This window comes from Staurois parvus, unplaced genomic scaffold (genome assembly GCF_062004578.1).
Source record: "Staurois parvus isolate SC_StPar_1 unplaced genomic scaffold, SC_StPar_1.0 ptg000011l, whole genome shotgun sequence".
Taxonomy (NCBI): Eukaryota; Metazoa; Chordata; class Amphibia; order Anura; family Ranidae; genus Staurois; species Staurois parvus.
Window position 1 is genome coordinate 32,102,560 of NW_028317807.1, and position 25,249 is coordinate 32,127,808.

A 25,249-nucleotide genomic window follows, 5' to 3' on the forward strand; every position below is an offset into this window, starting at 1 on the left:
AAATGCTATGTGTGGTGGAAAACTAACACTGCGCATCACCCTGAACACATCATCCCCACTGTGAAACATGGTGATGGCAGCATCATGTTGTGAGGATGCTTTTCTTCAGCAGGGACAGGGAAGCTGGTCAGAGTTGATGGGAATAGGGATGGAGCCAAATACAGGACGATCTTAGAAGAAAACCTGTTAGAGTCTGCAAAAGACTTGAGACTGGAATGCATGCAACACTTTTCAAATATTTATTTGTAAAAAATTTTGAAAACCATTTATCATTTTCCGTTCACTTCACAATTATGTGCCACTTTGTGTTGGTCTATCACATAAAATCCCAATAAAATACATTTAAGTTTTTAGTAGTAACATGACAAAATGTGAAAAATTTCAGGGGGTATGAATGCTTTTTCAAATCACTGTAGGGCAGTGGCAATCCACACCGATGTGACCAAGTCCCTGAGGACTTCCTCTTTGGAGGTAGGGGTATGTCCTCCTGAGGTAGGGAGTCCCAACCTGGTGAGTTCATGTCAGGGCAGGAGTCAATACCCTGTCTTTGTGTGCTTCAGGGTGGGCAGCATGAATTTCTTAGGCTGGGAGCATTATTTTCTTAGGCTGGGAGTATTGCTGCTGCAACACTTTTTTTTTAAATGATATGTAACAGCCATGCTGTCATGCAACACAATTACCACACAAGAGAAAAGTGTTGCATCTTCTGAGATGCATTCCCCCTTGCTGTGCTAATTGTGTCACATCTTCTCTGATACATTCAGGTGGGCAGTATTCCACTCTGTGTGCATTGTTCTTCCCAGGAGGCGGTACCTTGGTCCTTCCCAGCCCAGGCACATGCTCTGCTATAGGACAAGGCACTCTGCTGCTTTAGGCACAACCCTGCTCTACTTTGAGATTTTGGTCAACAGATTGTGATTACCCCCCAGGGGATCCTGTTACCCTATTTGAAGACACAAGGGAAATTGTACATGGGGCAGACCAGCACACCGTGTACAGGACCACAATGAGGTTATTCAGGGTTCTTCTAAAAATAATACTTATAGTTCTTTTGGACCTCAGTCCCCACACACTTTGGAATCTCCCCTCATCTCCTCCGGTAACCCCAAATACTCCCTTTTAACTAGGAGTTTTTTTATTTTCTATGACCTAATGAGGAAAGTATCCACACTGCTAGAGACTGTGGGATGCACAAGTGCTTGCTAAAGACATTGTTCAACTTGTCCATCATGGCTGTGTGGTTTCACAATGGAGGGGAGAAGCGTGAGGGAGATGAGGAAGTGGAAGATGAATCCTCAGATTCTAAGGACTTCCCTCAGGAGGATGGGCAATCGCTCTCAATCTCCCCCAAGCTCAAAGCAACAATTAAGGTTCTGGCGGACTGGGTACTCTACTGTTTTGAAGTTAGGGCCATTTCCACCTTCCAGATTTAGGATCACCGGTATGGGTTCCTTCCGAAATCCAAGAAGCCTACTGTGTCCTTTCTGGTACTCTCAATAGTACAGGATTTTCTGTACAAGGCCTCCCAAGAGGTTTGCTCAGATGTGCCCAGTTGAGGAAAGTTACTACAAAAAGTGGAAAAGCTCCTGTGGCGCGTCCAGATTATTTTCTGCCTCAACTGTTCCCTGACAGTTGTGGTTGAGGAAGTATTGGTCTTTAAAGACCCAGTGGCCAAAAGATTTGGGGCTCTCCTTAAATCCTGTTTCGTGCTATCAAGTTTGGCCATGCAATTGTTGGTGGTATCTATGACTGTTTGCCAGACCCTGGCAGGCTGGGCAGCTCTGGATTGATCTTGATGGATCCCTTGGTATTTAAAAAAAAATTGAGTTCCTCCCAGTAGCTATGCGCTACTACATAGACAGTTGGCTGACTTCCTGTACCAAAAGTTTCACCTGGCTCTTATGTCTGTTAGATGCACAATATGCTCTGACTATGGAACTGGTCTGTGGAGACAGTCTGTTAGAAACATCTTGAAAGGATTTTATTTGGTGGACAATTACTCTTCGGAGAGTTCTTAGACACCTTTTTTTTATTAAGGAAGTCCTGAACAGAGAGAGCACTCTTCATATCTAGTAAGAAGAAAGCAAAGGTGCCTGTTGATCTGCCCAGACTTCCACTTCTAAGGCCAAATCTTGTATGTCCAAACTAGCCAAGTCTGGTGCAAAGTCCTCCTCACAGTAAATGGGGCCTCCACTTTTACTACTGATAGGGAAATCTGTTGGATTTTCAGCCACCTGGACTTGAACATTTCAGATCTTTGGCTCTGGTGCATGGTGTGCCAGTGTTACAGGCTGGGATTTCAATCTCTGCTTTCTCACCACTTTATGCCCTCCTCTTTCCTTCTTCCCTGAAGACAATGTATGCTCTCAAGACTGCCTTGCAGCAACTTTACTCTTCGGGAGTGATTGTTTTAATTCCATTAGTTGAATGATTTTCAGGGCTTTTATTCACTCCTATTTTAAGGTTCCAAAGCCCAACACCTTCTTATAGGTCCAGAAGTTCTAGATGGAATAGGCTCAGTCTGTATTTGCATTTCTATTGCCACTTTCCCCCCTACATTGACGTGTCCTGCAATTTGTGGCTCTTCCCTTTTGGGCTGTTCACTGCGTTGTGGGTCTTCACCAAGGTACTTACCTTGATTCTTGCAATGCTGCACCCAATATAATTCCATATTATCAAATATTTGGATGACCTTCTCTTGAAGAAACACTCTTCCAAGGTCCTTGCAGCCAATGTCTGGTAGTTGGTATAGACCCTTCAGAGCTAAGAGTGGATGCTCAATCTTTAGAAGTCTATGTTGGATCTGACTCACCACTTGGAGTACCTGGGTCTAGTGTTGGATACAACTCAGGTCTAAGTGTTTCTTCCTCAGGTGTGGGTGTTGACCCTCTCTGCTCTTCTTCTGACACTTTTCTCCAGGAAACTTCAGTTGGTCTTATTTTTTACTATACTGGGTCTTATGATGGCCTTCTTTGTGGTGGAGATGTTTGGCCAGTTTCACTCCAGGCCTCTGCAGCAAAATGTGTTCACTGTGTGGACCAAACTCCCTTAGTCTCTGGACCAACCCAAAACTGACCCAATACCTCTGACTTGGTGGCTGACCACTGAACTGCACTGGAATTGTGGAAGTCCTTTCACAAAGGATGCCAGCCTGTCTGCAGGGGAGAAACCGTCCAAGGGGCATTGTTGTCCTGCTGCTTGGACCACACTACAACTAATTCTATGTTGGGACAGACTTGGGACATATCTTTTCAGGGTAAACTACAGTCCCCCACTTTCTGGGATTTGTCCATTCATGGAGGGATATTCCTCTTTGGATTTGCAATCTGCAATAGTTTGTGCAATATTTTCAAGGATGATAACAGATAAGGCTGTTTCCTTGGATGAGTACAAAATGGTACTGTGGCTATGGCTGCCTCAAATTTTGGTGTGGTGCATTTTTAATCACCTCTCTCCAACTGTGCACCAAAATCCTCTCACTGCCCTTGATAGGAACTCTAGCTGACAGTGGGGATATGGGAGCAGTCCTTTACCAAATGCAGTTGCCGCAGTGCTTTATCTCAAGCATGTTGACAGTTCACATTCACATAAAGCCGTGTTTGGGGTTACGTGATGCAAACAGCTGGCTGCTGATGCAGTGTTTGAGCTGTTGTTAAGACCTGTTTCGGGGGGAGTAGCATTCTTTATCAAGTCCCCGGGACTCACATCACATGACCCCCAAGTACGGCTTCCTGTGCATGTGAACTGTTTGCATGCGTCATACTCAAGCTAAAGAGTCGGGCTAAGACAGAGTAAATATCACACCTGTTATAATGACTGCACAATCTCCTTTTAGATCTACCAATAAGAGCAAGGTTAAAACAGCATAATAGACTGGATGGTTTAAGTGAATCCTCCGATTACACAGTTTATGTAAATGCAGGATTTATCGTATAAAGATTGTATTGTCAGATTGTAAGATTTATGGTGAGATTTTCCTTTTTATTATTTTTTTATTTGTTAAATGTACATCTCCGATATGCAAGCCTGTATACTATTGATCGTTTTTTTTGTATAATCCCAGTTGCAACTGGTTCTCTTTAATTGAAGCTTTACTACTGTGCACCTTGCCAATAGATGTGACAGCCTTTTCCCAGCATAATTCTGTCTGGGAATAGGACTACAAGCTGTGCGGAAGGTGCCATGCCGTAAGAAGAGTACATGCCTTCCAGTGTAAACAGATGGCTCATGCCAGGGGAAATGGGTCTCTCTGCCCTTACAAAATGTGCCTGTGGCAAACAGTCACTTTGCATATTTGCCACCACAGATGGATTAAATCTTTCATATGGATAACTATGCCGCCAAACTGGGCAGTGTTAGACAGGACATCCAAGAATACTGTTGGCAGATCTGATTAAATTTTATTACAATGACAGCAGCAATATTTTTTCATCAGTACTTTATTACTGTAAAGCAGGTAACAGGATGAAAGCATAAAGTGTATATTATAGTGTGGGATGTTTTGTTATAGTTGAGAGAGAAATCTGCAGAGCTGCTCTCAGAGGTAATAAAGCATTCATAGAATTATTCATATGCAATTCCCAAGTGGAAGATCAAAACCTCCCATTCCCAGTAAACCCAGGGGACTGCAGTCTTTCTACTTTATATATGGAGGCATTTATGCATACTTTTTCCCCTAGCATCTGTAAAAAGTGGAATATCACAAGCCCCTACAAATAGGGAGCAACTAAACAGGAAAGTTGAGTAATACTAAAGCATTGTGTTATGTTGTGTGTGTTATTTTGAAAAAAAAAACAAAAAAAAAACATGTTATACTTACCTGCTCTATGCAGTAGTTTTGCACAGAGCAGCCCCGATCCTTTCCTTTTCTTTTTCCCTCTCTAGCCCCAGAGAAAGCCGCTTGCTCTAAAACAAAGCATACAAAACACAATAAGGTTTATTTATTAAGGCTCTGTTCACACTACTGCAATATGATTGTGATGCAGTTTGCAGTGTGATTATGTAGTGCAGCTTTCACTTTGGTTGTGTTTTGGATGTGGTTTACATATTCTGTGGTGTCAAATAATTTGCAGCAAAGTAGCACACGACTCTTTCACAAATCAAATCGCAGCTGTGCTGCATTAATGTGAACAGGTGCCATTGGAAGCAGGGTTTCCATTGTCATGCGATTCAGTGGGATCCAAGTCGCATCTGAAATCACATCAGTGTGAACCAGGCATAAAGGCACAGAACCTTCACTTTGCAAAGTGTATGTTGGTAAATAAGGTAAATCTCTGTTCTCTTTGAACACCCAACCATGTGAAAGAGAAATTTGATAAAACAGGATTTGTGCCTGTATGTTATGATCCGCCGGTGGTGCCTCAGGCTGCCAACTGGCGGACCTACTCAGAGCGTGGGGTCTAAGCCCGGGCTGTGCTTTCACCAGGGCCCCTGATGGTGGGGATGGACTTAAAACAGTCCCGGGCCAGGTCACGACCTCCGAGCAGGCCCCCCAGTGGCCGAGGAGACCTTTGGGGACAGGTACCGGGAGAGCCAGATGTGAAGTGGCTAACGGCCCTAGCAGGGTAACAACTGATCGTGAGCCCGTGAGGGTAAGCGGGGTACAGAATCGGTAGGCCAAGAGTAGTCGGGTCACACGCAGGGTCAGCAGGGGGTATCAATCCGTAGAATGGTCAGGGCAATCCGGGTCAAACGCAGGAGCAGGCAGAATAGTCAGGGTCAATCCAGGTCAAAACGCAGGGGCAGGCAGAATAGTCAGGGTCAATCCGGGTCAATCACAGGGGCAGGCAGCGTAGTCAGGGTCAATCAGGGTCTCAGGCAGGTACAGGAACTTCAGGATCACAGGAAGACCTTGCGGCAACTTGTGACAGTGCAGGGCATCTTTAAATAGTGCGCCCTGCACTGTCATTGGCCGGCTAGGACGCGCCCCCGGCTGTCATTGGACGCCTGAGGCGCGCCCGCGGCTCCTACTGCGCATGCGCGGCGTCCTGTCAGCCGCGGCTCGCCGGGCCCTGGTGCCTGTGTCCCGGCGCGATCTGCCGCCACCGCGCATGCGCGAGGGACGGAGCCGCGATCGCGGCTCCATGGGCCGTGATCCCTGACATTGTATGATTGGTTGAGTCAAGTCAACACCGTTTTATTTTATTTACGAAGTTTAGTGAACATCCATTTTGTTGAGTGACCAGTTTCATCACATCACCCCTGTCTACATCTGAAGGACTGTCCACTGGTGCCGTAAGAAGATCGAAGAACAGGACCCAGCACATCACATGACTGAATTGTCTCTTCTTTAGCAAACCATTTATTTATTTAATGTCAAGATATGGGTATGAAGAAAAATGCCCAGTTTCAGGCTCAGCCACCTGCCAGCTAATAACCCCCAAACCCCCCCCCCCCCCCCGAGATGCACGCTTCATCAAACCTGGAAGACTGAAGACCTCTCTTACATTGGTAAAAATGTATAGGGTCAGCTTAGGTTGAAGGTAAGTATTGCAACCAGAGTTTTTTTTTTTTTGGAGGGGACCCAGAGTTGGGCTTTAAAAAGAAAGCAAAAACGGTACCCTGATGAAGTCACGACGCACGTGACGCAACGCGTCGGCACGCTTTTCCCAGCCCAGAGACACATCATTTCCGGTCACGTGGGGACGGATGTCCGAGCACAGCGACCATATTGGTTTCCCTCTTTACATGTGAATGCACCCAGGGAATGAGGAGGACTGCATTTTTCTAACCAAACGCATGTGAGTGGAAACAGTTTGTTATATGGAGTGTCTTGAATAAACAAATGGTATTACACTATGGGAAGCTCTGTTTGTGTCCTATATGACGTTTGAGAGGAGGTGGAGAGGAGGTCCTGTGATTCCTTACTGAGCTGCTTGGAAGCAAACGATTTCTTGGAGGAGAGTTATAGCCTTGTGGCCCTTTGCGGGTCGAGTTGGGGAGGTGAGCAGGCATTGCTGCCATTGGAGGATTTCTTCCCTTTCTTTTTTATGAGCACTAGAAGTGAAGAACACTGAGTGTCGTTTTCACCTTACTGCATGGACTGTGTTTGTTCATTTATGGACACTTTTTCATATTTGAAATATCACAAGTTCTAGTGATTTTTTTATGTAATAGTTTCATCTATGTTTTTTTCACAATAATCACGTATATTTGATTGAGATTCACATTTTTTATATTATTTTTTATTCTGTTAGGTTGTCACATTTATTATCAGAAATTAATCACAAATATATTTATATATGGTAATTAACACAGTTTTTTAGATATATAATTTTTTTTTTTTTTTTTTTTCTTTTCATCACTGTTTATTTGCAATATCATGGATTTTTTAATGTTTGATTTGAAGAATTAATTTAAGGGCAAGGAAAAGTTTTTCCTTATATATTTTGTTTTATATTGATATTTTTTATGTCACGGATATAATTTATTTATGAGGTATGGTTTTCACTTAATATTATATGCACTGTGTGTGTATTTAGGGATTTATTTTAGCGCTTCACTATTTTTGGTTTTTGATACTTTATTACCTATTGGTTAAGGCAGAGTGTTAGCAGCTGTTAGGATAGGGACTTACCCATACTAAGCGCAGGAGGATATTTCCATTTAAAAACGGAGCTACATATCTCCTCCATGTTAGTCAAGTAATACATACAGTAACTACTTAAGCATGTTGATCCTCCTCCGTTATTTTGTCAAGGTAATGATTGTTTAATATTTCAAACACCAGGTGCGTGTTTATGCCTCACAATTGTTTAATTGTCATAGAATATAATTAGACTTTCTTGTAAATCTTCCAGGTATGAAATGATGCAGAAAGGTCTCCTGCAGCCAGAAGCTGTTGGTTTCGTCCCAGATGTCTATGCTCACAACCAGATGTTAGATACGGAGATAAAAAGTTTAAGAAAGGAAGTGGAGACGTACAAGCTGGCTGCAAGGTACAGTAAGGCTGTTCACACTTTTAGGACAACTGCAAACAGCACCTTATTAAACTCTAGTGGTATTCGCTTCAGTACAGTGCCAGAATCCATTTGCCCAAAACAACAGGAAATCATACACAAATCTTTATTTATGCCCGGTGTCTAATTAAAATATTAAGTAGAGGAATAATGTGACCTATGCAATTCAGCAAGATAATACATCTGAAGACATGCTGCTTATAAATTTTAAGACCATACTAATTCTTGCTTCGAATATGCTGTTCATCTTGAGCCATTACCTGCTTTATCATTGTAATTAACAATTTTACATTAATAAAGGAGATGTATTTATTTTCATTGTTAGTTTGCATTTGCTTTGTAGCTCTGTGCTGAAAATGCTTGCTTTTTTTTTTATTTTTGTTTTTAGTGAGCACATTTTCATTAGAGGCTTTTTAGCTTGCAGAGATTGCCACAGGTTAATGTGGGACTTCTGTGTCAGCAGTGGGTTTAACTAAGGGTTCATTCACACATTCATTGAAAGCAGGGATGTCCAAACTGCAGTCAAAGATAGCTATGAATGCAGCCCAATACAAAATCATAAACTTACTTTAAAATGCTGAATTTTTTTTTTAATTGCCTTTACGCTTAGTGAACAAATGTGGCCGAATTACAGTTTGACATTTGTCTCTTTACTGGACTTTTATGAGTTTTATCTTCCTAAAGAAAAATCTCCCACTCTTCACAATCACACCTTATTTATGTCATCAGTTTTCTACAGCACCTATGTTTATGAGCAACTATTTTCAAGGATGAAGCACATGAAAGGAAAAATTAGAACCAATATATCTGATCAGCAGCTTAGAATTCATTGAAGTACTGGTTTATATCAAAATTAATTTGATCAAAAACAGTGTAATATCACGCTAGTTTTATGTTGCCCTCTTTTTGAATTTTTTAATAAAAAATATTACAAAAAAACTGTTTTATTAGTCTGATAGGTACATTATCTGTATCAGCGATCATTAATTTGTGATGAAATTAACTTGGCCCAAGACCATTCCTCTTCTTCCAGTAGCCCAGGAAAGTCAAAAGTTTTGTCACCCCTGATTTAGAGCCTGTGACGTCAATAAGAAACTGCAGGGTGCTTGGCTTGTAGTATGTAATGATATGACGCTATATGGCATAAGAACATAGCCAGGAGAAAGGTGTCAGTGGATGAAATACAGTACTGGGTCTATAAAAACAGGAAAGTGAGCCACTGGTTGGTAAGTTGCTAGCAAGTTGATACACAAATTAATTGCTATGCCATGTTGATAAACATATATTTTATGGCATATGAACTGAAGAAAACTTTCCCTTTGGTATTAACCACTGCCCGGCCACCCTATAACAGTTTTACTGCTACAGGGCAGCCACTCTGTGCAAAATCATATATATATCTACGTGATTTTTCATTTTACGGGTAGGGGGCGCACACGCCGTCCTACCCTCGCGGCCATTGGCTCCCATAGGTGTCAATCAGCTGGTCCTGGCCAATGATTCTTGGCTGGGACTCAGTGATTGGCGGAGCAGCTGACCGGTGAGAAATCTGTGAGTGTAAACAGCATACAGTAGATCTCTCTCCTGTAAGTGGGGACATGCTGGTTTTATTATAGCCAGCATGTCCCCTAGTAAAACACTAAAGGATACACTGTTTAAGCACTCACTATTACACAGTTAACACTTTGATTGCCCCAGATGTTAACCCCTTCCTGCCCAGTGTCATTGGTACAGTGTCAGTGCTTTTTATTACCACCGATCACTATATTAGTGTCACTGGAGATGTCAGTGGCAGTTAGTTCCCATCCAGTGTCAGTGTCAGAATGTTTGTTTGACGTACTATTGCAGTCCCACTATAAGTCGCTGATTGCTGCCATTACTAGTATGTAAAAATAAATACATATTCCAGTGTATATACCGCCGTTTGTAGACACTATAACGTTCATGCAAACCAAATAATATAGACTTATTGGGATTTTTTTTTACCGAAGACCTGTAGCAGAATAAATTTTTTATCGGATATGGTTTTTTAGAAAAAAGTTAAAAAAAAAAAAAAAAAATAAAAAAAAATATATATATATATATATATATATTTTTTTTTTTTTTTTTTTCTTTTTAGTTTTCAGTCTTTTTAATTTATAAATGTAATTTGTTTACAGTGTTGCATGACTGCACAATTGTCAGTTAAAGTAGCGCAGCACCGCATAACAAAAAATGGCTTGGTCATGAAGGGAGGTAAATCCTCTGGAGGGCAAGTGGTTAATAAAGTATTCTGAATCTGAATAAATCAAGGTAACTGTAGAAACTGCAAGTACTGTGACGAAAACCCTGAACCATTTGTATGTGCAACACTTCTCACTCCTAGGAAAATGTCAAAAACCCTCTCACACACCGCTTCTTTTTTGTCCTTTTATTTCATGTTAACTGAACAACACCCACTGTAGCTGCGCATATCTTTTCTCTTCTTATTGGGAAGAAATCCTATTATTGGAGGAATGAAAACACAAATCTAATGTATTAAAAGGTCTGAAAATGATTGCTCTACTGATAACTTTGTGTGCCCTTTGGAATGCCCATTACTTAATATAGAAAATCGCTTCTCATTAGCTTTCATTTGTAGATTTTCAGCATGAAGCTTTTCTGAGAGCGGAATCACAAGAATAATCCTCCAGTATATCTGCTGCAATGAAATATTCATATAGTTGCTTCCTTCGATATTTCTTTTCATGGGGGAATATTTATCACTTTTAATAAAGTAAAACCTGTGTTTATAGGGTGGGTCAGTGTGGAAATTTGTAACTGAGCGGAAGCTTTAATACAGCAAAGTAAAATGAATTTTTATTTGGTTATTTTTTTTTTATAATTAGAAGTCAATTGAGTTTATTTTAAAGCTTCACAGTAATTTTCCTTATTTTTCACACCACTTCTTTTTTTATTTTTATTTTGTATATTCAGTAAAGCTCCTGTTTAAACCGATACATAATTAAAGTATAAATCCCTACAGGATTCTGATTTTCCTATTCTCTAAAAAGGATATCCATTTTTTCTAGCACGGTGGTGGCAGGCAGCTCAAGCCAAATTGCTTCTTCCTGCTTCTCATTTAGCAGCAAAAATAACTTACTGTTTATAATATCTTTTACAAAATCACTGTAAGGATTTTCACTAGTAGGATGCTAAGGGGTACAGCATACTTTGTGTGATATGGCAACTGGTGGACTTGACCAGAGAGAGTGAGACTTGCTAATGTGTGATATCGTCCAGCACCAGACATATACTGTAATCACCTCTAGCAGCATTATAGTATTCTGTACTGGCTTAATTATATTCCCCATAATTAAACTTGCCGCTTGTTAAAAAGAATATCATACAGACACTAAATAGCATTACATTATGCTAGGCCACCTAGTAACAATTATAACAAACTTTATGTGCTTAAACACCGATTATCATGGAAATGAACAATGTGTAAATAACAGATCCTCACCACCAAATAGTGAATTTCACTTTTTATGCCAAGCTCTAATATACAAAAATCAATGTAACATTATTTCCATGTGGTACATTAACAGAACACAATCCTTTAGGCTCTTTTCACATGGAGCGGAGTCCACTCCAATTAGCAGGGGATTGGCAGATCCTCTGCTGAATCAGAGCCAAACAGGATGAATGTCAGTCTTTTTTACATCCATGCCCGTTCAGTTTGTGCCTGGCAGACACGGGTGGACCATTGACCGCTCTATGGACTGCTGGGTGTAAACAGATTACCTCTGCCTGGTTGCCTCTGATCTATCATGTTTAGGTCTGCAAAAATGGAAAAAGGTTGCAGTCCTTTTCTTTTTTTTTTTTTTTTTTTCTGAACCTGGACGGACTCAGAAGTGGTTGGATGTAAATAGGCAGAAGTCCATTTCCATCCAACTATCCATAGTGCTCTGTGGGGATTCTGATCAAGTCTGCCTGAAAAACCAGAAGGCTGACCTGATCACCACAAATATAAAAAATAAAAAAAAAATGTGTTCCAACATTACTGCACTTCTTGTAAATTGGTTGTTGCACCTCAGTGATTCTGATGCTGGAAAACTTTACCATAATGCCAGTAACACTGAAATTATACCAAAAGATAATAGAGATATAACATAATGTACAAAATACTGTACTCTTCTGTGCAATGATTTGGGCGCCAGAGCTGATGCAGCAAACTACTGACCAAAGGGATTGATTTGATTAGGGGAGCATTAATTCTACAAAGAATACCCAATCACAGGCAAGAACAAAAAAAAAAAAAGTATTTTTGCTTGTAGATAATTGACGGAAGTAAGTGGAGTTTCAACTCAGTTACTAAGCCAAGGGTAAATTGCTTTACAAAATGAACAGGCTATTTGCCTTTTGTAAATGAACACCGGTGGTTCATGTTAAAGCAGATCTATACTTAACAAGTACCTCTAGACAAACTTACAGTAACCATAATCACCAAGAAAAATGGGGAGTCTGAATAAAACCAGCGGCTACACAGACCGCAATGAAAATTGGCTGAGGTTCTGTAAATTATTATTATTATACAGGATTTATATAGCACCAACAGTTTGCTTAGCGCTTTACAATATAACGGGAGACAATACAGCAACAATACAGCTCACTACAAGAGGGTTGGGAAAGCCCTGCCCCTTGGAGCTCACAATCTAAGAGGAATGGGGCTAGTGGCACAAAAGGTAATAACTGTGGGGGATGGACTGGTAGGAATAGAAGATTCCGTTATTAGCTGAAGGCAGGATAGGCTTCCCTGAAGAGAGAGATTTTCAGAGATCGCCTAAAAGTGGGTAGAGTAGGCGACCGTCTGATAGATTGTGGTAGAGAGTTCCAGAGAATGGGGGAGGCTCTGGAGAAGTCCTGGAGATGAGCATGGGAGGAGGAGACAAGGGAGCTAGAGAGCAGGAGGTCGTGGGAGGAGCGGAGAGGACGGTGTGGGTGATATTTCGAGACAAGATTGGTGATGTGATTTGGGGCATGATTTGGGGGAGTTATAAATGGTTTTATATGTTAATGTTTCAAATTTTGTTCATTGGGCAATGGGAAGCCAGTGGAGGGATTGGCAGAGAGGGATGGCCTATATGGATTGGTTAGTAAGGTGGATGAGTCTGGTAGAAGCATTCATGATCTACTAAAGAGAGCCTTTGATTAGGTAGGTCATTGAGGAGGGAGTTACAATAGTCAAGACGAGAGATAACCAAGGAGTGAATAAGTTGCTTACATTCTCTAATATGTTGAAAAAAATGCCTAGAAATAAACTTTAAAGTAGAACTATTGGCAAAACTTTTTTTCATATAGAGAGAGTAAGGGAGAGGTATAACCTGTCAGTATTTTTTTTTTTCGCCATCTGTGCCCATTGGGGACATTTCCCTTCACTTCCTGTCCCATAGTCTAAACTGGAAGTGAGAGGAAATCCCTGCAAATTAAAGAAATATTTTGGAGCCCCCCAGGCCACCAGAACTAGGTGGCAACCCAAAATTTTGGATTTTCTTTTACTTTCAATGATAATGGTAAAGAGGCAACTTGTGACAAGGCAATTGGTAAAAAAAAAAGTATAAGTTAAGAACATAGCACTTCCATACTTGTGACAGTGTCGAAGTACCATGTGTTACAGGAGCCTGTTGAGGGTTTAACATTATGAGAGGAGTATCCCAACTAGTCATTCCTCTTTGTTCTGGATTACATTGGTGACGTCTCCATTATGAAGAGGAGGAACTGCTCTGTGATAGCTTACACCTAGACTAATATGGTAGCTGCCTTGTAACACTGTGTAACGAATGAAAAACTAGGCCTAGGCTACAGAAAAGCTACAGAATGCCTCTAGTAAGTGCAATATCATTCAGATCTGACATGTTGTACAATTTTTAATTGGAAGGAAAGGAAATTTCTTGATTCCCTCCTGCAGCGCTATTGAGTTCTGCTGGTGGGGAGCTGGCAGTGATCGCATGAAAATAATCGGACAGGCTGGTTGTACTGAAGTCAGTTGATTGGATCGACTTCAGTGCAACCATGCTGGCCATAGAAAGATTGAATCTCAGCTGTCCCTGCTGAACCAGCCGAGATTCAATCAACCCATGGCTGGCTTTAGCTTATTTTGTTCAGATATTTACTTAATCCTTTATTAGCTGCCTCCTTTTCCATTTTCCATTGTAGGGGCAGTGGCGAGCCGTTCCCACCAGGAGAACACAGTGATTACTGCTAGCCACCATAATAGTGGCTAGCAATAACCGTTCGAATGTAAAATCTGACAGGGTGGTTGTACCCAAGTTGATCAAACGATCGATCAACTCAGGTACATTCAGCCTGCCCATACATGGTACAAATCTTGGCTGGTCCCTGCTGAACCGGCTGAGATTCGAATCATCAATGGCTGACTTTAGTTTCAGGACAGGTGAACAGACATCTATGTCCTAATGGACAATTACTTCTTTTCCTGTGGGTACCTTCAGACGCGAGCACACATGTGGGGGCTGCTAGATCAGTGATTTATTGGCACTGTCATTTTGTGGGATTTGGCAGACTAAAAACAAAGAAACAATTTTGTGGCCTGAAATGGTGGTATATTTCAAGCTGCTTCTGTCCCTGTATTTGATTTATGGGGCGTGCTGTATAAAAAGTTTGTTAAATCATAAATTTTTCCTGTCATCTATGCAGCTTTACTAATAATTAATATTTCTTACCTGGATTGACAAAAACTTATTGGCTTCTGCAGGTAACATGACATTTTTCCTTTTTAGTTTGTTTTTCTTGCCAGGCCAAACACCCTGTATCATCTTGATAATATAAAAATAAATCGCGCTTTAACACAACAGACATTGATGTCATATATTGCACTCCAGCATCAAAAAGTTTACCTCATTTCATTTTTATGTTTTATCTTACATTCCCTTTTATATAACAGTCATTTATTCAGTGACCTTTAGAAAAGTCTTTGGTAACCACTAAATGACAGTTTTAAGAGCTATACTCAAAGTGTAAAATGTATACTGTGGAATTCTTTTTATTTTTATGTAAGATTGCAACTAGATAGATTCTGAGCTGATACTGTCATATAAACAATCAATCTGCTTTTTCTTTTACTTTGTACATTTACCGGTTTAACTTTTAGTAATAGACCTTTGGAGATTACAAAATATATACACGATTTTTTATGTTTTAGCTTTGAGGTTTTTAGTTTTGGTATTTCTTTTTGGTTAACAATGCCTAGTATAACATTGCAGACAAAGGGCCCTTTCACACAAAGGGTCTGATCAGGTCTGACTGTCCGTTTTTCAGGTGGACCTGACTGGTTGGTTCGTTCACCCCTATGGATGAGCAGGTGTAAACAGACTTCTGAGCAGAGTTTGTTTACTTCCAACCACACACCGTACAGTAGAGCAAGTTCTGTCCTTGTCTGCTCTGCATAAACTGAACAGACACAGACCTGTCATATACCTGTTCTGCTCTGATCAGCAGGGAATCTGTAGACAGATCCCCCGCTAATCAAAACGGAGTCTGCCCTGTGTGAAAGGGGTCTTACAGTTCAATTTCAGCAAGAGACATTTTTATTTTTAATCTTTAATTATTACAATAAAACTGTCATTTTATTACTTCAGAAGCTCTCTAAGCTCTGCTAAAAGCTCCTGATATGCACAAGGGAGCTCCCTGCTGCATCAGAAGTGTCTCTATGAATGACAGCAATTCTGGTGTTGTGTCTCTGCCCCCTCAATCTTCAGTGGATTTTAGAAAGCACATCACATTGAGGAGAAAGGCACATCACATTGAGGGGAGTGGGGACACAATCACGGAATTGGTGTCGGGCACAGATACCTTTCCGATGGATTGGGAGCTCAAAGTTCACCTCCCATCCTAAGTGCTTTAAGCAGAGTTTCGAGACTTTACAAAGTAATAAAATATCAACAGTGTTAATGTGAAAATTAAAGATAAAATACAATTTTTTTTGTGCCTGGAGTTGGCCTGAATATTTGGTTTGAAGGTTGAATGAAAACATTTTAATAGGTTTAGCTTTTGTTTTGCACATTAAAACTGATGATAGAAATCAAAGCAGAGAGCAGTATTAAAGCTTGACTTTGTAAAGTTTTAGCAAGGAAGACTTAGAACCCTGTCAGAGTTATATTGCTGTCAATGTCCCTTTTGGGGAGATTGATCCTTATGATTTGTTATAGTGGCCATTGTCACATGCACTGAAAGTAAAGGAGAAATTCCATTGTCGGTGTAACAGGAGTGGGGGGGATATCTTCCATTGAAAACAACTGCTCCAGTGACTACTCACAAAGTCAGGATATACCACCACTTTTGATCTATTTTCTCTCACTACCTGTTTTTTTTATATTGAACAGGGATTAAAGGGGAACCTCACAGATTTGGCACACTAACAGTAATCAAAAGTTGACCCAGCCATTAACGAAACGGTTTGGCTGCTGTTGTACTTTAAAAGGTCGTTTAGCGGAAAAAAATTTTTACTTTATGGTAAATGTTGGAGACAGTCCAACCAACAAGTTTTTCATATTTCTTTGGGGCTCTTACATCTTTAAAAAAAAAAAAAAAGAATGTATTGGGTTTTTCAACCTACAAACTCCCCTGAAACATGTTGTAAATGAATGGCTGACTATTTAAATTGAATTAATTAAAATGTCTTTCATAAAACAACAAAAACCAAAAGAATGTTTAGTAGTGATGTAAAAAAAACAGTCCTTTTATGATGAGCTACTGTGGTTCTTTTTTCCAGTCGTTAAATGTTAAAACTTTCACAGGTTTGGCCTTTAGAAAAATGTTATTTTTCTGTGTTCCTTTCATGCAGTAAAGCTAAAGAATCGATGATGAAGCTGCAAAAAGAGCGCGATTTCCACAGGATGCATCATAAGCGTGTGGCCCAGGAAAAAAACAAACTCATTAATGACATCAAACGGTAAGGAAGCCTCTCGCATACCTAGGTCTAGATCAACAGTGCAAATGCATAATTTGTTGTTAATGGTGTGATTTCCTGCTCCTGTCAAATAAAATATAGATATCGGCTTTCATTTCAGATAATTATTTTGAAAAAAGATCTTTTTAAAATACCACAATCAATAATCGCATGTTTATCATATATAGTAGGGGTTAACGTAGCTGATGGGAGGTGGGGGTTGGAGTGTGGCTGATGTAGATGCCGCAGGCTTTCTCGAAATGCTACTCCTTTCCCCTGTGTAACAAACGTTCTGAAATGTCACCAATAAAATTATTTTTGTTAGGGTCTCTTAATGGTATGAAGAATTTATTGTAGTGTTTTTTTTTTTTTTCAAATGAGTCTATGTATTCCTGGCAGATACTGCACCAGAATCTGATTGCATTAGCTCAGCCATTTGCATGCAGTAGAATTTCAATGTTTGGGTGCTGTATGCTAAAATATACCATCCATTAATCATGAAACCAATGTATTGTTTTTGCTAGAAGAATATAGGTAAAAACTGCTTGTAGAACACAATTGGTTTTAACCACTTGCTGACCAACGTATTGAACTGAGTGGTTGAACAGCAGCAGCCATGATTCTGGTACCAATTCTTTCAGCCATCTTTACAATCACCTGATCACGTTTACAGTGCTGGGAAGGACCCCAGCTCTCACCACATCCTGTGGTTCCCAGACTCTCCCGTTCCTCCCCACTGGGGACCAGGGACTGCAGCAAATGGTCAAGACGGCTTCCTGCAGAGGAGATGGAGGAACCTCTGTTCCCACATCCCCTCTGCCACAAATGAAGCCAAAAGTGAAGAGGATTTTGTCACTACCAATTTAAGAGCTGTCTCTTACTGGCTTTTACAGCCAGGTAAGCAGCTGATGAAAATATAATCTGTGTGTGATAAACTTCTTTTAAGGGCAGGGGAAACATTGAGCCCCTAATGTTTCCATAAGGAGAACCTGTCTAAGGCTATCACAAGGGGCTCGTTCGCCTCCTTGTGTTAGCATTAAAGTTAATTAAATAAAAAGTGTAAAAAAATTTGGAAATAAATTAATAAAAATGTAAAGCACTTCTGTCCCCCGTGTGTATGCACAAATGTGAACGTGTGCATAGATTCAGCATACTTATGTAAACTATGATTGCACCACACACGTGAGGTATCGATGTGAACGTTTGAAGTGAGAGCAATAATTTTAGGTCCATAATTCACAATTAACACTAAACTGATAACCTGTAAAGACTTTTAAGGTGTCACCTATGGACAGTTTTAGGCACCATAGTTTGTTGTCATTTTATGGGCGTGTGCAGTCTTTAACCACTTCAATACCGGGCACTTTTACCCCCTTCCTGAACAGGCCAATTTTCAGATTTCAGCACTCTCACACTTTGAATGACAATTGCACGGTCATCGGCACTAAAATTTTATCATTTTGTTCACACAACTAGATCTTTCTTTTGGCGGCACCACTGGGGTTTTTATTTTTTGCTAAATAACAAAAAAAGTCCAACATTTAAAAAAAACAAAACACGTTCTTTGTCTCTGTTATAAAAGTTTGCAAATAAATAATTGTTTTTCATAAATTTAGGCCAAGATGTATTCTGCTACATTTCTTTGGTGAAAATAACCCAAATCATCATTTTTATTATTTAGTCTGTAGGAAAGTTATAGAGTTCAGAAACTATGGGATATATCTAAAAATTGATCAATCCTGAAGTACTGAAAGCCATTCTAATTTCTTGAGGCCCAAACATGTCAGAACAGTACAGATATTCTCCTTTTTGCAAAGTAGACAGTCCGGCGTATTTCATTAGAGGCATGGCAAGTTTTTTGAAGTTGTAATTTTTTTGTCATAATTTTTTGGAAAATGAAGAAATTAAAAAAATTATTTTCAGCAAAGCCTGCATATAACTGGTGTGGTGGTGATCAGGGACACTGGTGTCAGTATGCAAAAAAAAAGTTAAGATTTTTTTTTTTTTCATATTGCACTATAATCAAAGTAGTATAATGTTACCATAGTAACATTGTACTATGGGGAAATGATCAGCTTTTTTATTTTTTTATTTTTACACAATTTGATTGGTTGTAGCAAATAATTTCTTTGCTATAAGCAAGCATTTAACTGAATTAAATTGATTCATTTTTTTTTTTTTGCTGTGATTGGACACAACTAATCACATGACACAGATGGGCTGTGATTGGCCCAGCCTGTGCATGTGATCGCTGTGACCATTCACAGCTAGACACAGTCGTATACAATGGATGGCTTCCTTTCATGCCATGTGACCGGGTGTGATTGGTCACAGCAGGTCACATGGTACTGCCAACGGGGCCGGTACACAGGTCTGTCATCGGCTGTGTCCGAGGTACGTGGCCGGTGACAGTTCTCGCCACAGCGCGGCCCTGTGGGCATGCGCAAAGTGCGATTCGGGAAGAAGTGTTCGCCTGGCTGTCATTTGGCTATAGGCTGGGCGGCAAATGGTTAAGCTGCAATATAAAAAATGTTTGCTTTTTGGTTTACTACTGCTTTAAGTGTCACTAAATCCACATCATAAAAAAAAAAGCCAAACACTATCAAATGCTTTATTATATGTTGTTCATACTCAGTCGGTCATTATGAGATTCGTTTTCTGTATTGTACAATAAATCTGGTTGATCCTGCTGTTCTCTGTCACCCCCTTCCGTTCAAGTCCCAGATGAAGTGGGGAATTTTGCAGAGCAGTGGCAGCTCTGCATATGATCTATTTTCAGTGAGTTTCTATGCTGAACGTTTCCTCCCTATCACATCTGAGCAACCCATGTGACTATAGAGTCACACATGTGGGCGTATACACAGTGGTAATTGACAGCCCTCTTCCACTGTCCTCCTTCATGCCCACTAAACACAACAGGAGTGGGATATTACATCTTGATTGATAGGGGTTCACCTCCCTGTTATTCTAAGGCACAGGCTAGAGGGGAGTGACACTGTGATTGGCAGAAAAAATAATAAAGATTTTATTTTCAACTTCATATTTTTATGACAATTTAAAATGGATTATTGATGATGCTTTTTTAATTTTTACCCCTATTCCAAAGGCTTTTTTTTTTTCTTTTAATTTTGAACGTGTGACCAGCAGCAGAGTACTACAAACTCCTCCTGCTTATTTTTCCCTGCAGACAGGCTGGGAAAGAGCTGGGTCATATGACCGTTATATATCGATTAGGAAAAGGTACTTAGGTGTGTGTGTGTTGTGGTGTTTTGTTTTTTTTTTTTTAATTAATCACTTGCCCCCTGGAAGATTTACCTCCCTTAATGACCATGCCATTTTTTGCTATTCGGCACTGCTCTATTTCAACTGGTAATTGGGCGGTCATGCAATGCCGTACCCAAATTAAATTATGTCCCTTTTTTTTTTCTTTTTTTTTTTTTTTACACACAAGTAGAGCTTTTCTTTTGGTGGTAATTGATCACCAATGGATTTTTTATTTTTGTGATATAAATGAAAAAAGACCGAAAATTTGAAAAAAGAAACAATTTTTTACTTTTGGTTATAAAAAAAATATCCAGTAAACTCAGTTAGTCATAATTTAGGCCAAAATGTATTCTGCTACATGTCTTTGGTAAAAAAAGAATCCCAATACATGTATATTAATTGGTTTGTAAGTTATAGAGTCCTCAAACAATGGTGTATATATTGGAATTTACGCAACTTTTACTTTCTCACGTTTCTTGAGGTGCTAAAATGCAAAGCAATACAAACCCCCAAGTGACCCCTTTTAAACACTCCAAGGAATTTGCAGAGAGTCATGTGTTAAGTCCATGGAACATTTCATTTTTTGGCACAAATTTTTGTGCCCTGATCATCGGTGCCGATCCCTGCTCTGACAACTGCCGGTTCTCAGCAGTACTTTCCTCACGATCTGACAGTGTGAGGAAAGTGCAGCCGAGAACCGGCAATTGCATTTCCCGTGATCAGCGTGTCATTTGACACGGCTGATCACGTGGTAAAAGGCTGCTGTGATTGGCCTTTTACCACATCACGTGATCAGCTGTGTTGGGTGCGCTCCTCCGGGGGCGCGCAGGAGAGCGCTTTCTGGGAGGACATCATATGACGCCCTCCCAGAACTGGCCGGCCACAGTGTAGCCGTCATTCGGCTATCTGCGGTTGGCAAGTAGTTAAACAAAGTTGTCACTTAAATGATATATTGCTCACACATGCCATGGATATATATGGAATAACACCCCAAAACACATTCTGATTCTTCTCCCAATATGGGGATACCACATGTGAGAGACTTTTTGGCAGCCTAGCTACATACAGGCCCCCAAAATCCAGTGACAACCTCCAGGCTTTCAAAGGGCATATTTCCTCATATCACTTCCATCACTACCCATCACAGTTTCGAAGGCCCTAAAATGCTAGGATAGCACAAACATCCCCCAAATGATATCTTTTTGGAAAGTAAACACCCCAAGGAATTTGATAAGATGCATGGTGAGTATATTGCAGATATCATTTTTGTCACAGGGTTTTTAGTGTTCTTCGTTTTCCAAAAATAATTGGCAACAAATGAGATCTGCAAAATACTCACCATGCCTCTTGGCAAATACCTTGGAGTGTTTACTTTCCAAAAAGGGGTTATTTGGGAAGGGGGGGCTTCTACTATCCTGGCATTTCAGGGCCAAAATTAGACGCTTATGCCAGACACCACCCACTTTTCTAAACACTTGAAGACCAAGTCTTTTCTGATGCGGGTGTTGAAATTTTTTATTTGAACAGCAATTTTTCAAACGCACTTTTTTTGCACAGAAACACAATATATTGCCAATTTGTTTGATAAAATATAAAAGATGATGTTACACCAAGTAAATGGATACTAAAACATGACATGCTTTAAAATTGCGCACGCCCGTGGAACAGCGACAAACTATGTACATTTTTAATATCCATAAGCAATGCTTTAAAGGCCTTTTACAGGTCACCACTTTAGATTTACACAGGAGGTCTAGTGCTAGAATTACTGCCCTCAATCTGATGTTCACAGTGATACCTCACATGCATGGTGCAATCTTTGTTTACATACTGCCATGGGACTGCCACTGGGGTGATTTTTTTTTTTTTTAATCACTTTTATCGTTATCACAGTAAATGTAAAACTTTCCCTGTGCTATAAATAGGCAGTGACAATTACTCTTTTCTGATAAATCTGGGGTCTATTAGACTAGATCTTTCCTCTGCCCTTAAAGCATCTGATCACACCAAGATCGATGTGATCAGATGCTTTTAAAATGACGCTGTTTATATCTGGCAAAATGGAAATGATGATAAAATGCTCATAGCTTCCGGTCTCTTAGACCATAGAGATGATTGGGGGCATTGCGTTCTCTGATCAGTTCTACTGTCAGCCAGTGGAACTACCAGCTGCATTTTTTAGGTTACCCGTTGGGATGGGAGAGCCCAAGAAAACCTTGGGGGGGGTTTGAATGTCCCTTCCCGCTGCTTGTAATAATGATCTAGCCACCATGATTGCTTTTACATGAAAGCTGACCGCCAGCTTGGAAAACCGATTCCAGGATGATGCCTGTAGCTTCAGGCCTCACCCTTTTATAACCACTCAAAGTCCAGCGATGTACCAGTACATTGCTGGTCCATGTTGGGCATATATGTAACAATAGAGATCATGGGCACATGATGAATCGGGTCTGTGGACCAATATGACTGCAATTCATTCTTTTTTGTAATGCTGATGGTTAGGCCCAAACAAGTTTTTAAATTTGGAAGCCATAATAAGTTTCCATGGCAATTGTCTGGCAAGAGCTGAATTTTAATGGGCGGTGATGTATTGTGCGTTTAAATTGCTTTGGCCCAGAGTCAATTCATACAATTCTTCAGTGGGAAAACAGAGGAGGGGCTAAACGCTAGTACTGGCAGTGAACGGGGCTGATTCTGCTAACACTGCGTTTTTAGGAACACTATACAAAGGAGTCACTATTACAGTTCTGTTCATGATCAATATATTGATCCATACAAACACTATACTAGTAATGGTGGTGATCAACTATAGCGTGAATGCGACAGTGTGCGGGCAATCTAATGCTAGCTGACCCTGGCTGGGAGGAGTGCTTACTGACCCCGTTGCTATCAGATGTCGCTAGTGGCAGTAATACAGTGATCAGTGAAATATTATATATACGGACACTGTACTAATGGCACTGGCTGGGTGATTGGGTGATGAAAGGGTTATTAGGGGCAATCAATAGGGGCTAATCTAATGTGTGTGTAAAATGTAGTGTTTTTAATCAGTGCCGTGTTCCCTCTTCTCTTCCTGGATAGCATAGGGGGCAGCAGGGGGCACAAGCATTCATAGGCACACCCAGAAATAGAAAGCAACGTAAGATTACGTCGCTTTACCCAGAGCCGCTACTTGCCCGCGCATTGTTGGCGGGTGGCAAGTAGTTTAACAAAAAAATTAAAGTTTTTAAAACATTGTTTTCTTTTTTTTTTTACAATATTTTCATCAGAGTAGTGCAATGTAACCATAGTAACATTTTACTACTCTGGGAGGTGGAGGTGATCAAGGAATTTTTTTTTTTTCTACACTTTGCATTGCAGGAGCAATGAAGATTATTGCTCTGCAATTCAAAGCTTGTTTTGAACTGTCATGAATGGGTTAAGGACAGTGTATATTGCACAGATACCTTTGGCAGAACTTGTACAGGACCAGTTTAGGGGAGACGGTTATTAAATTAGATTAGCATGCAGGGACTATGTGTTCAAAAGAACATCATCTCCTACTCAGAACTGAAAACAACACTTATGCATAACTCGTTAGTGGAAACTACAAGAGGTTTTTGTTTTTTGTTTTTTTTTTGTACTTGAGATTAAGCAGACAAGGTCAATTCAAAACGTCCCAGTTTTGTGTTAAACTAATGCAGATACAAAATGCACCGATCATTGCATCTCTATATTCTTTAGTACATAACTGAATGTAATTTTTAATGCAAGCAGTGTATGTACCTGAAATGTACTTTGTATCAGCCGTTTGCCGTCCATGTACAGCAGAACTCAAACTAGAACAGGTAGAAATGGCACAAGGAGGCCACCAGTTGTACTGCACTGCAACAAGGAGCAAGCTATGAACTCATCAGTGTTCTGCTTCTTGGTTTACTGTTATTCACATTCTGGGGAAGGTACAAGACCTGCAAGTGTTGCTTAAAGTGATGTTAAATGCTTGGTCCTTCGTTATTAAAAAAAACAAAACAAAAAACATGTCATACTTGCCTGCTCTGTGCAGTGGTTTTGATCAGAGCAGCCCCGATTCTCCTCTTCTTGGGTCCCCCGCCTGCACTCCAGTGCACTCCAGCACCAAGTGCTCCCACAGCAAGCAGTTTGCTATGGAGCACACAAGCAGGCTCCCTCCCGAGCCGCCTGTCCATGTGTCTATCCACACACAGAGTACTGCTTGGTGCCTCTCACTGGCTGCGATTGACAGTAGCGTGAGCCAATGGCTACCGCTACTGTCTCAGCCAATAAGGACGGAGAGACCCAGGAGAGCTGAGGCTCTCATGCACATCGCTGGATCGGGATGGGGCACAGGTAAGTATTAGGAGGGTCTGGGGGTGCTGCTGCACACAGGTTTTTTTTTACTTTCCTGCATAGAATGCATGAAGGTACAAAGATTAAAATTGGGTCTTCTGGCTTGCCAGACAGGGTTATGATGTGTGGCAGAGCTGTGTACATCTTAGGACTGGTTGGACAGACATACATGTCTCTTGGCAGGTAATACAACTCCTTCTTATATATTTAGCTATTTGCATGGCGTTCAGATGTAAAGCCTTGCTCCAGGAATTAAAATAAATCAATAGACAAAAAAAAGTTAGCCTTGCAGTGGTTTCCCCAAAATACTTAAATGTAGGAATGAGGAATGATGTGCAATACTTATCCTACTCCTTGCTCAACCAGGCTTAAGCTGTTTTCACTGCTCAGGGTTAGGGCGGGCATTTGCTTTCCTCATGTACAATGCAGGACTGTTGGCCCTGCATTGTACCTAGCAGTGTCAATGTGCAACAGTGGCTGCAAACATCTTATAGAAGAGGTTTCTGGGGACTGGTCGCATGGATTGAGGAGCCTGCAAGAGTGAGGAGTAGGGCAAGCATTCTACATTATTCCTCAGCCCATAGCGCTAATTTGCATTTTACCTTTTCAGAGCAGGGGCACTGCAAAGATAATAATTTTTTTTTTTGTGTTTTGTTTTTTTTTTTTTTTTTTTTTTTTGTTCTTGGAGTTAGGCTTTAATGTAAAACTTTAAAGCCTATCTTGTGTCAAACGATTTGCCTGCTGCCACCTAAAG

At 40.5% G+C, this 25,249-nt stretch overlaps 1 protein-coding gene across 1 annotated transcript in view; it reads left to right on the top strand.

The window, feature by feature from the left end:
* Positions 1-25,249, top strand: part of SPAG16 (sperm associated antigen 16) — a 1,274,471-nt gene that overhangs the window by 69,100 nt on the left and 1,180,122 nt on the right. Inside the window, exons 5-6 of the mRNA XM_089672306.1 lie at positions 7,800-7,937; positions 16,783-16,890. Of these exons, the coding sequence (XP_089528432.1) occupies positions 7,800-7,937; positions 16,783-16,890 (246 nt within the window). The remainder of the gene's footprint in view (positions 1-7,799; positions 7,938-16,782; positions 16,891-25,249) is intronic.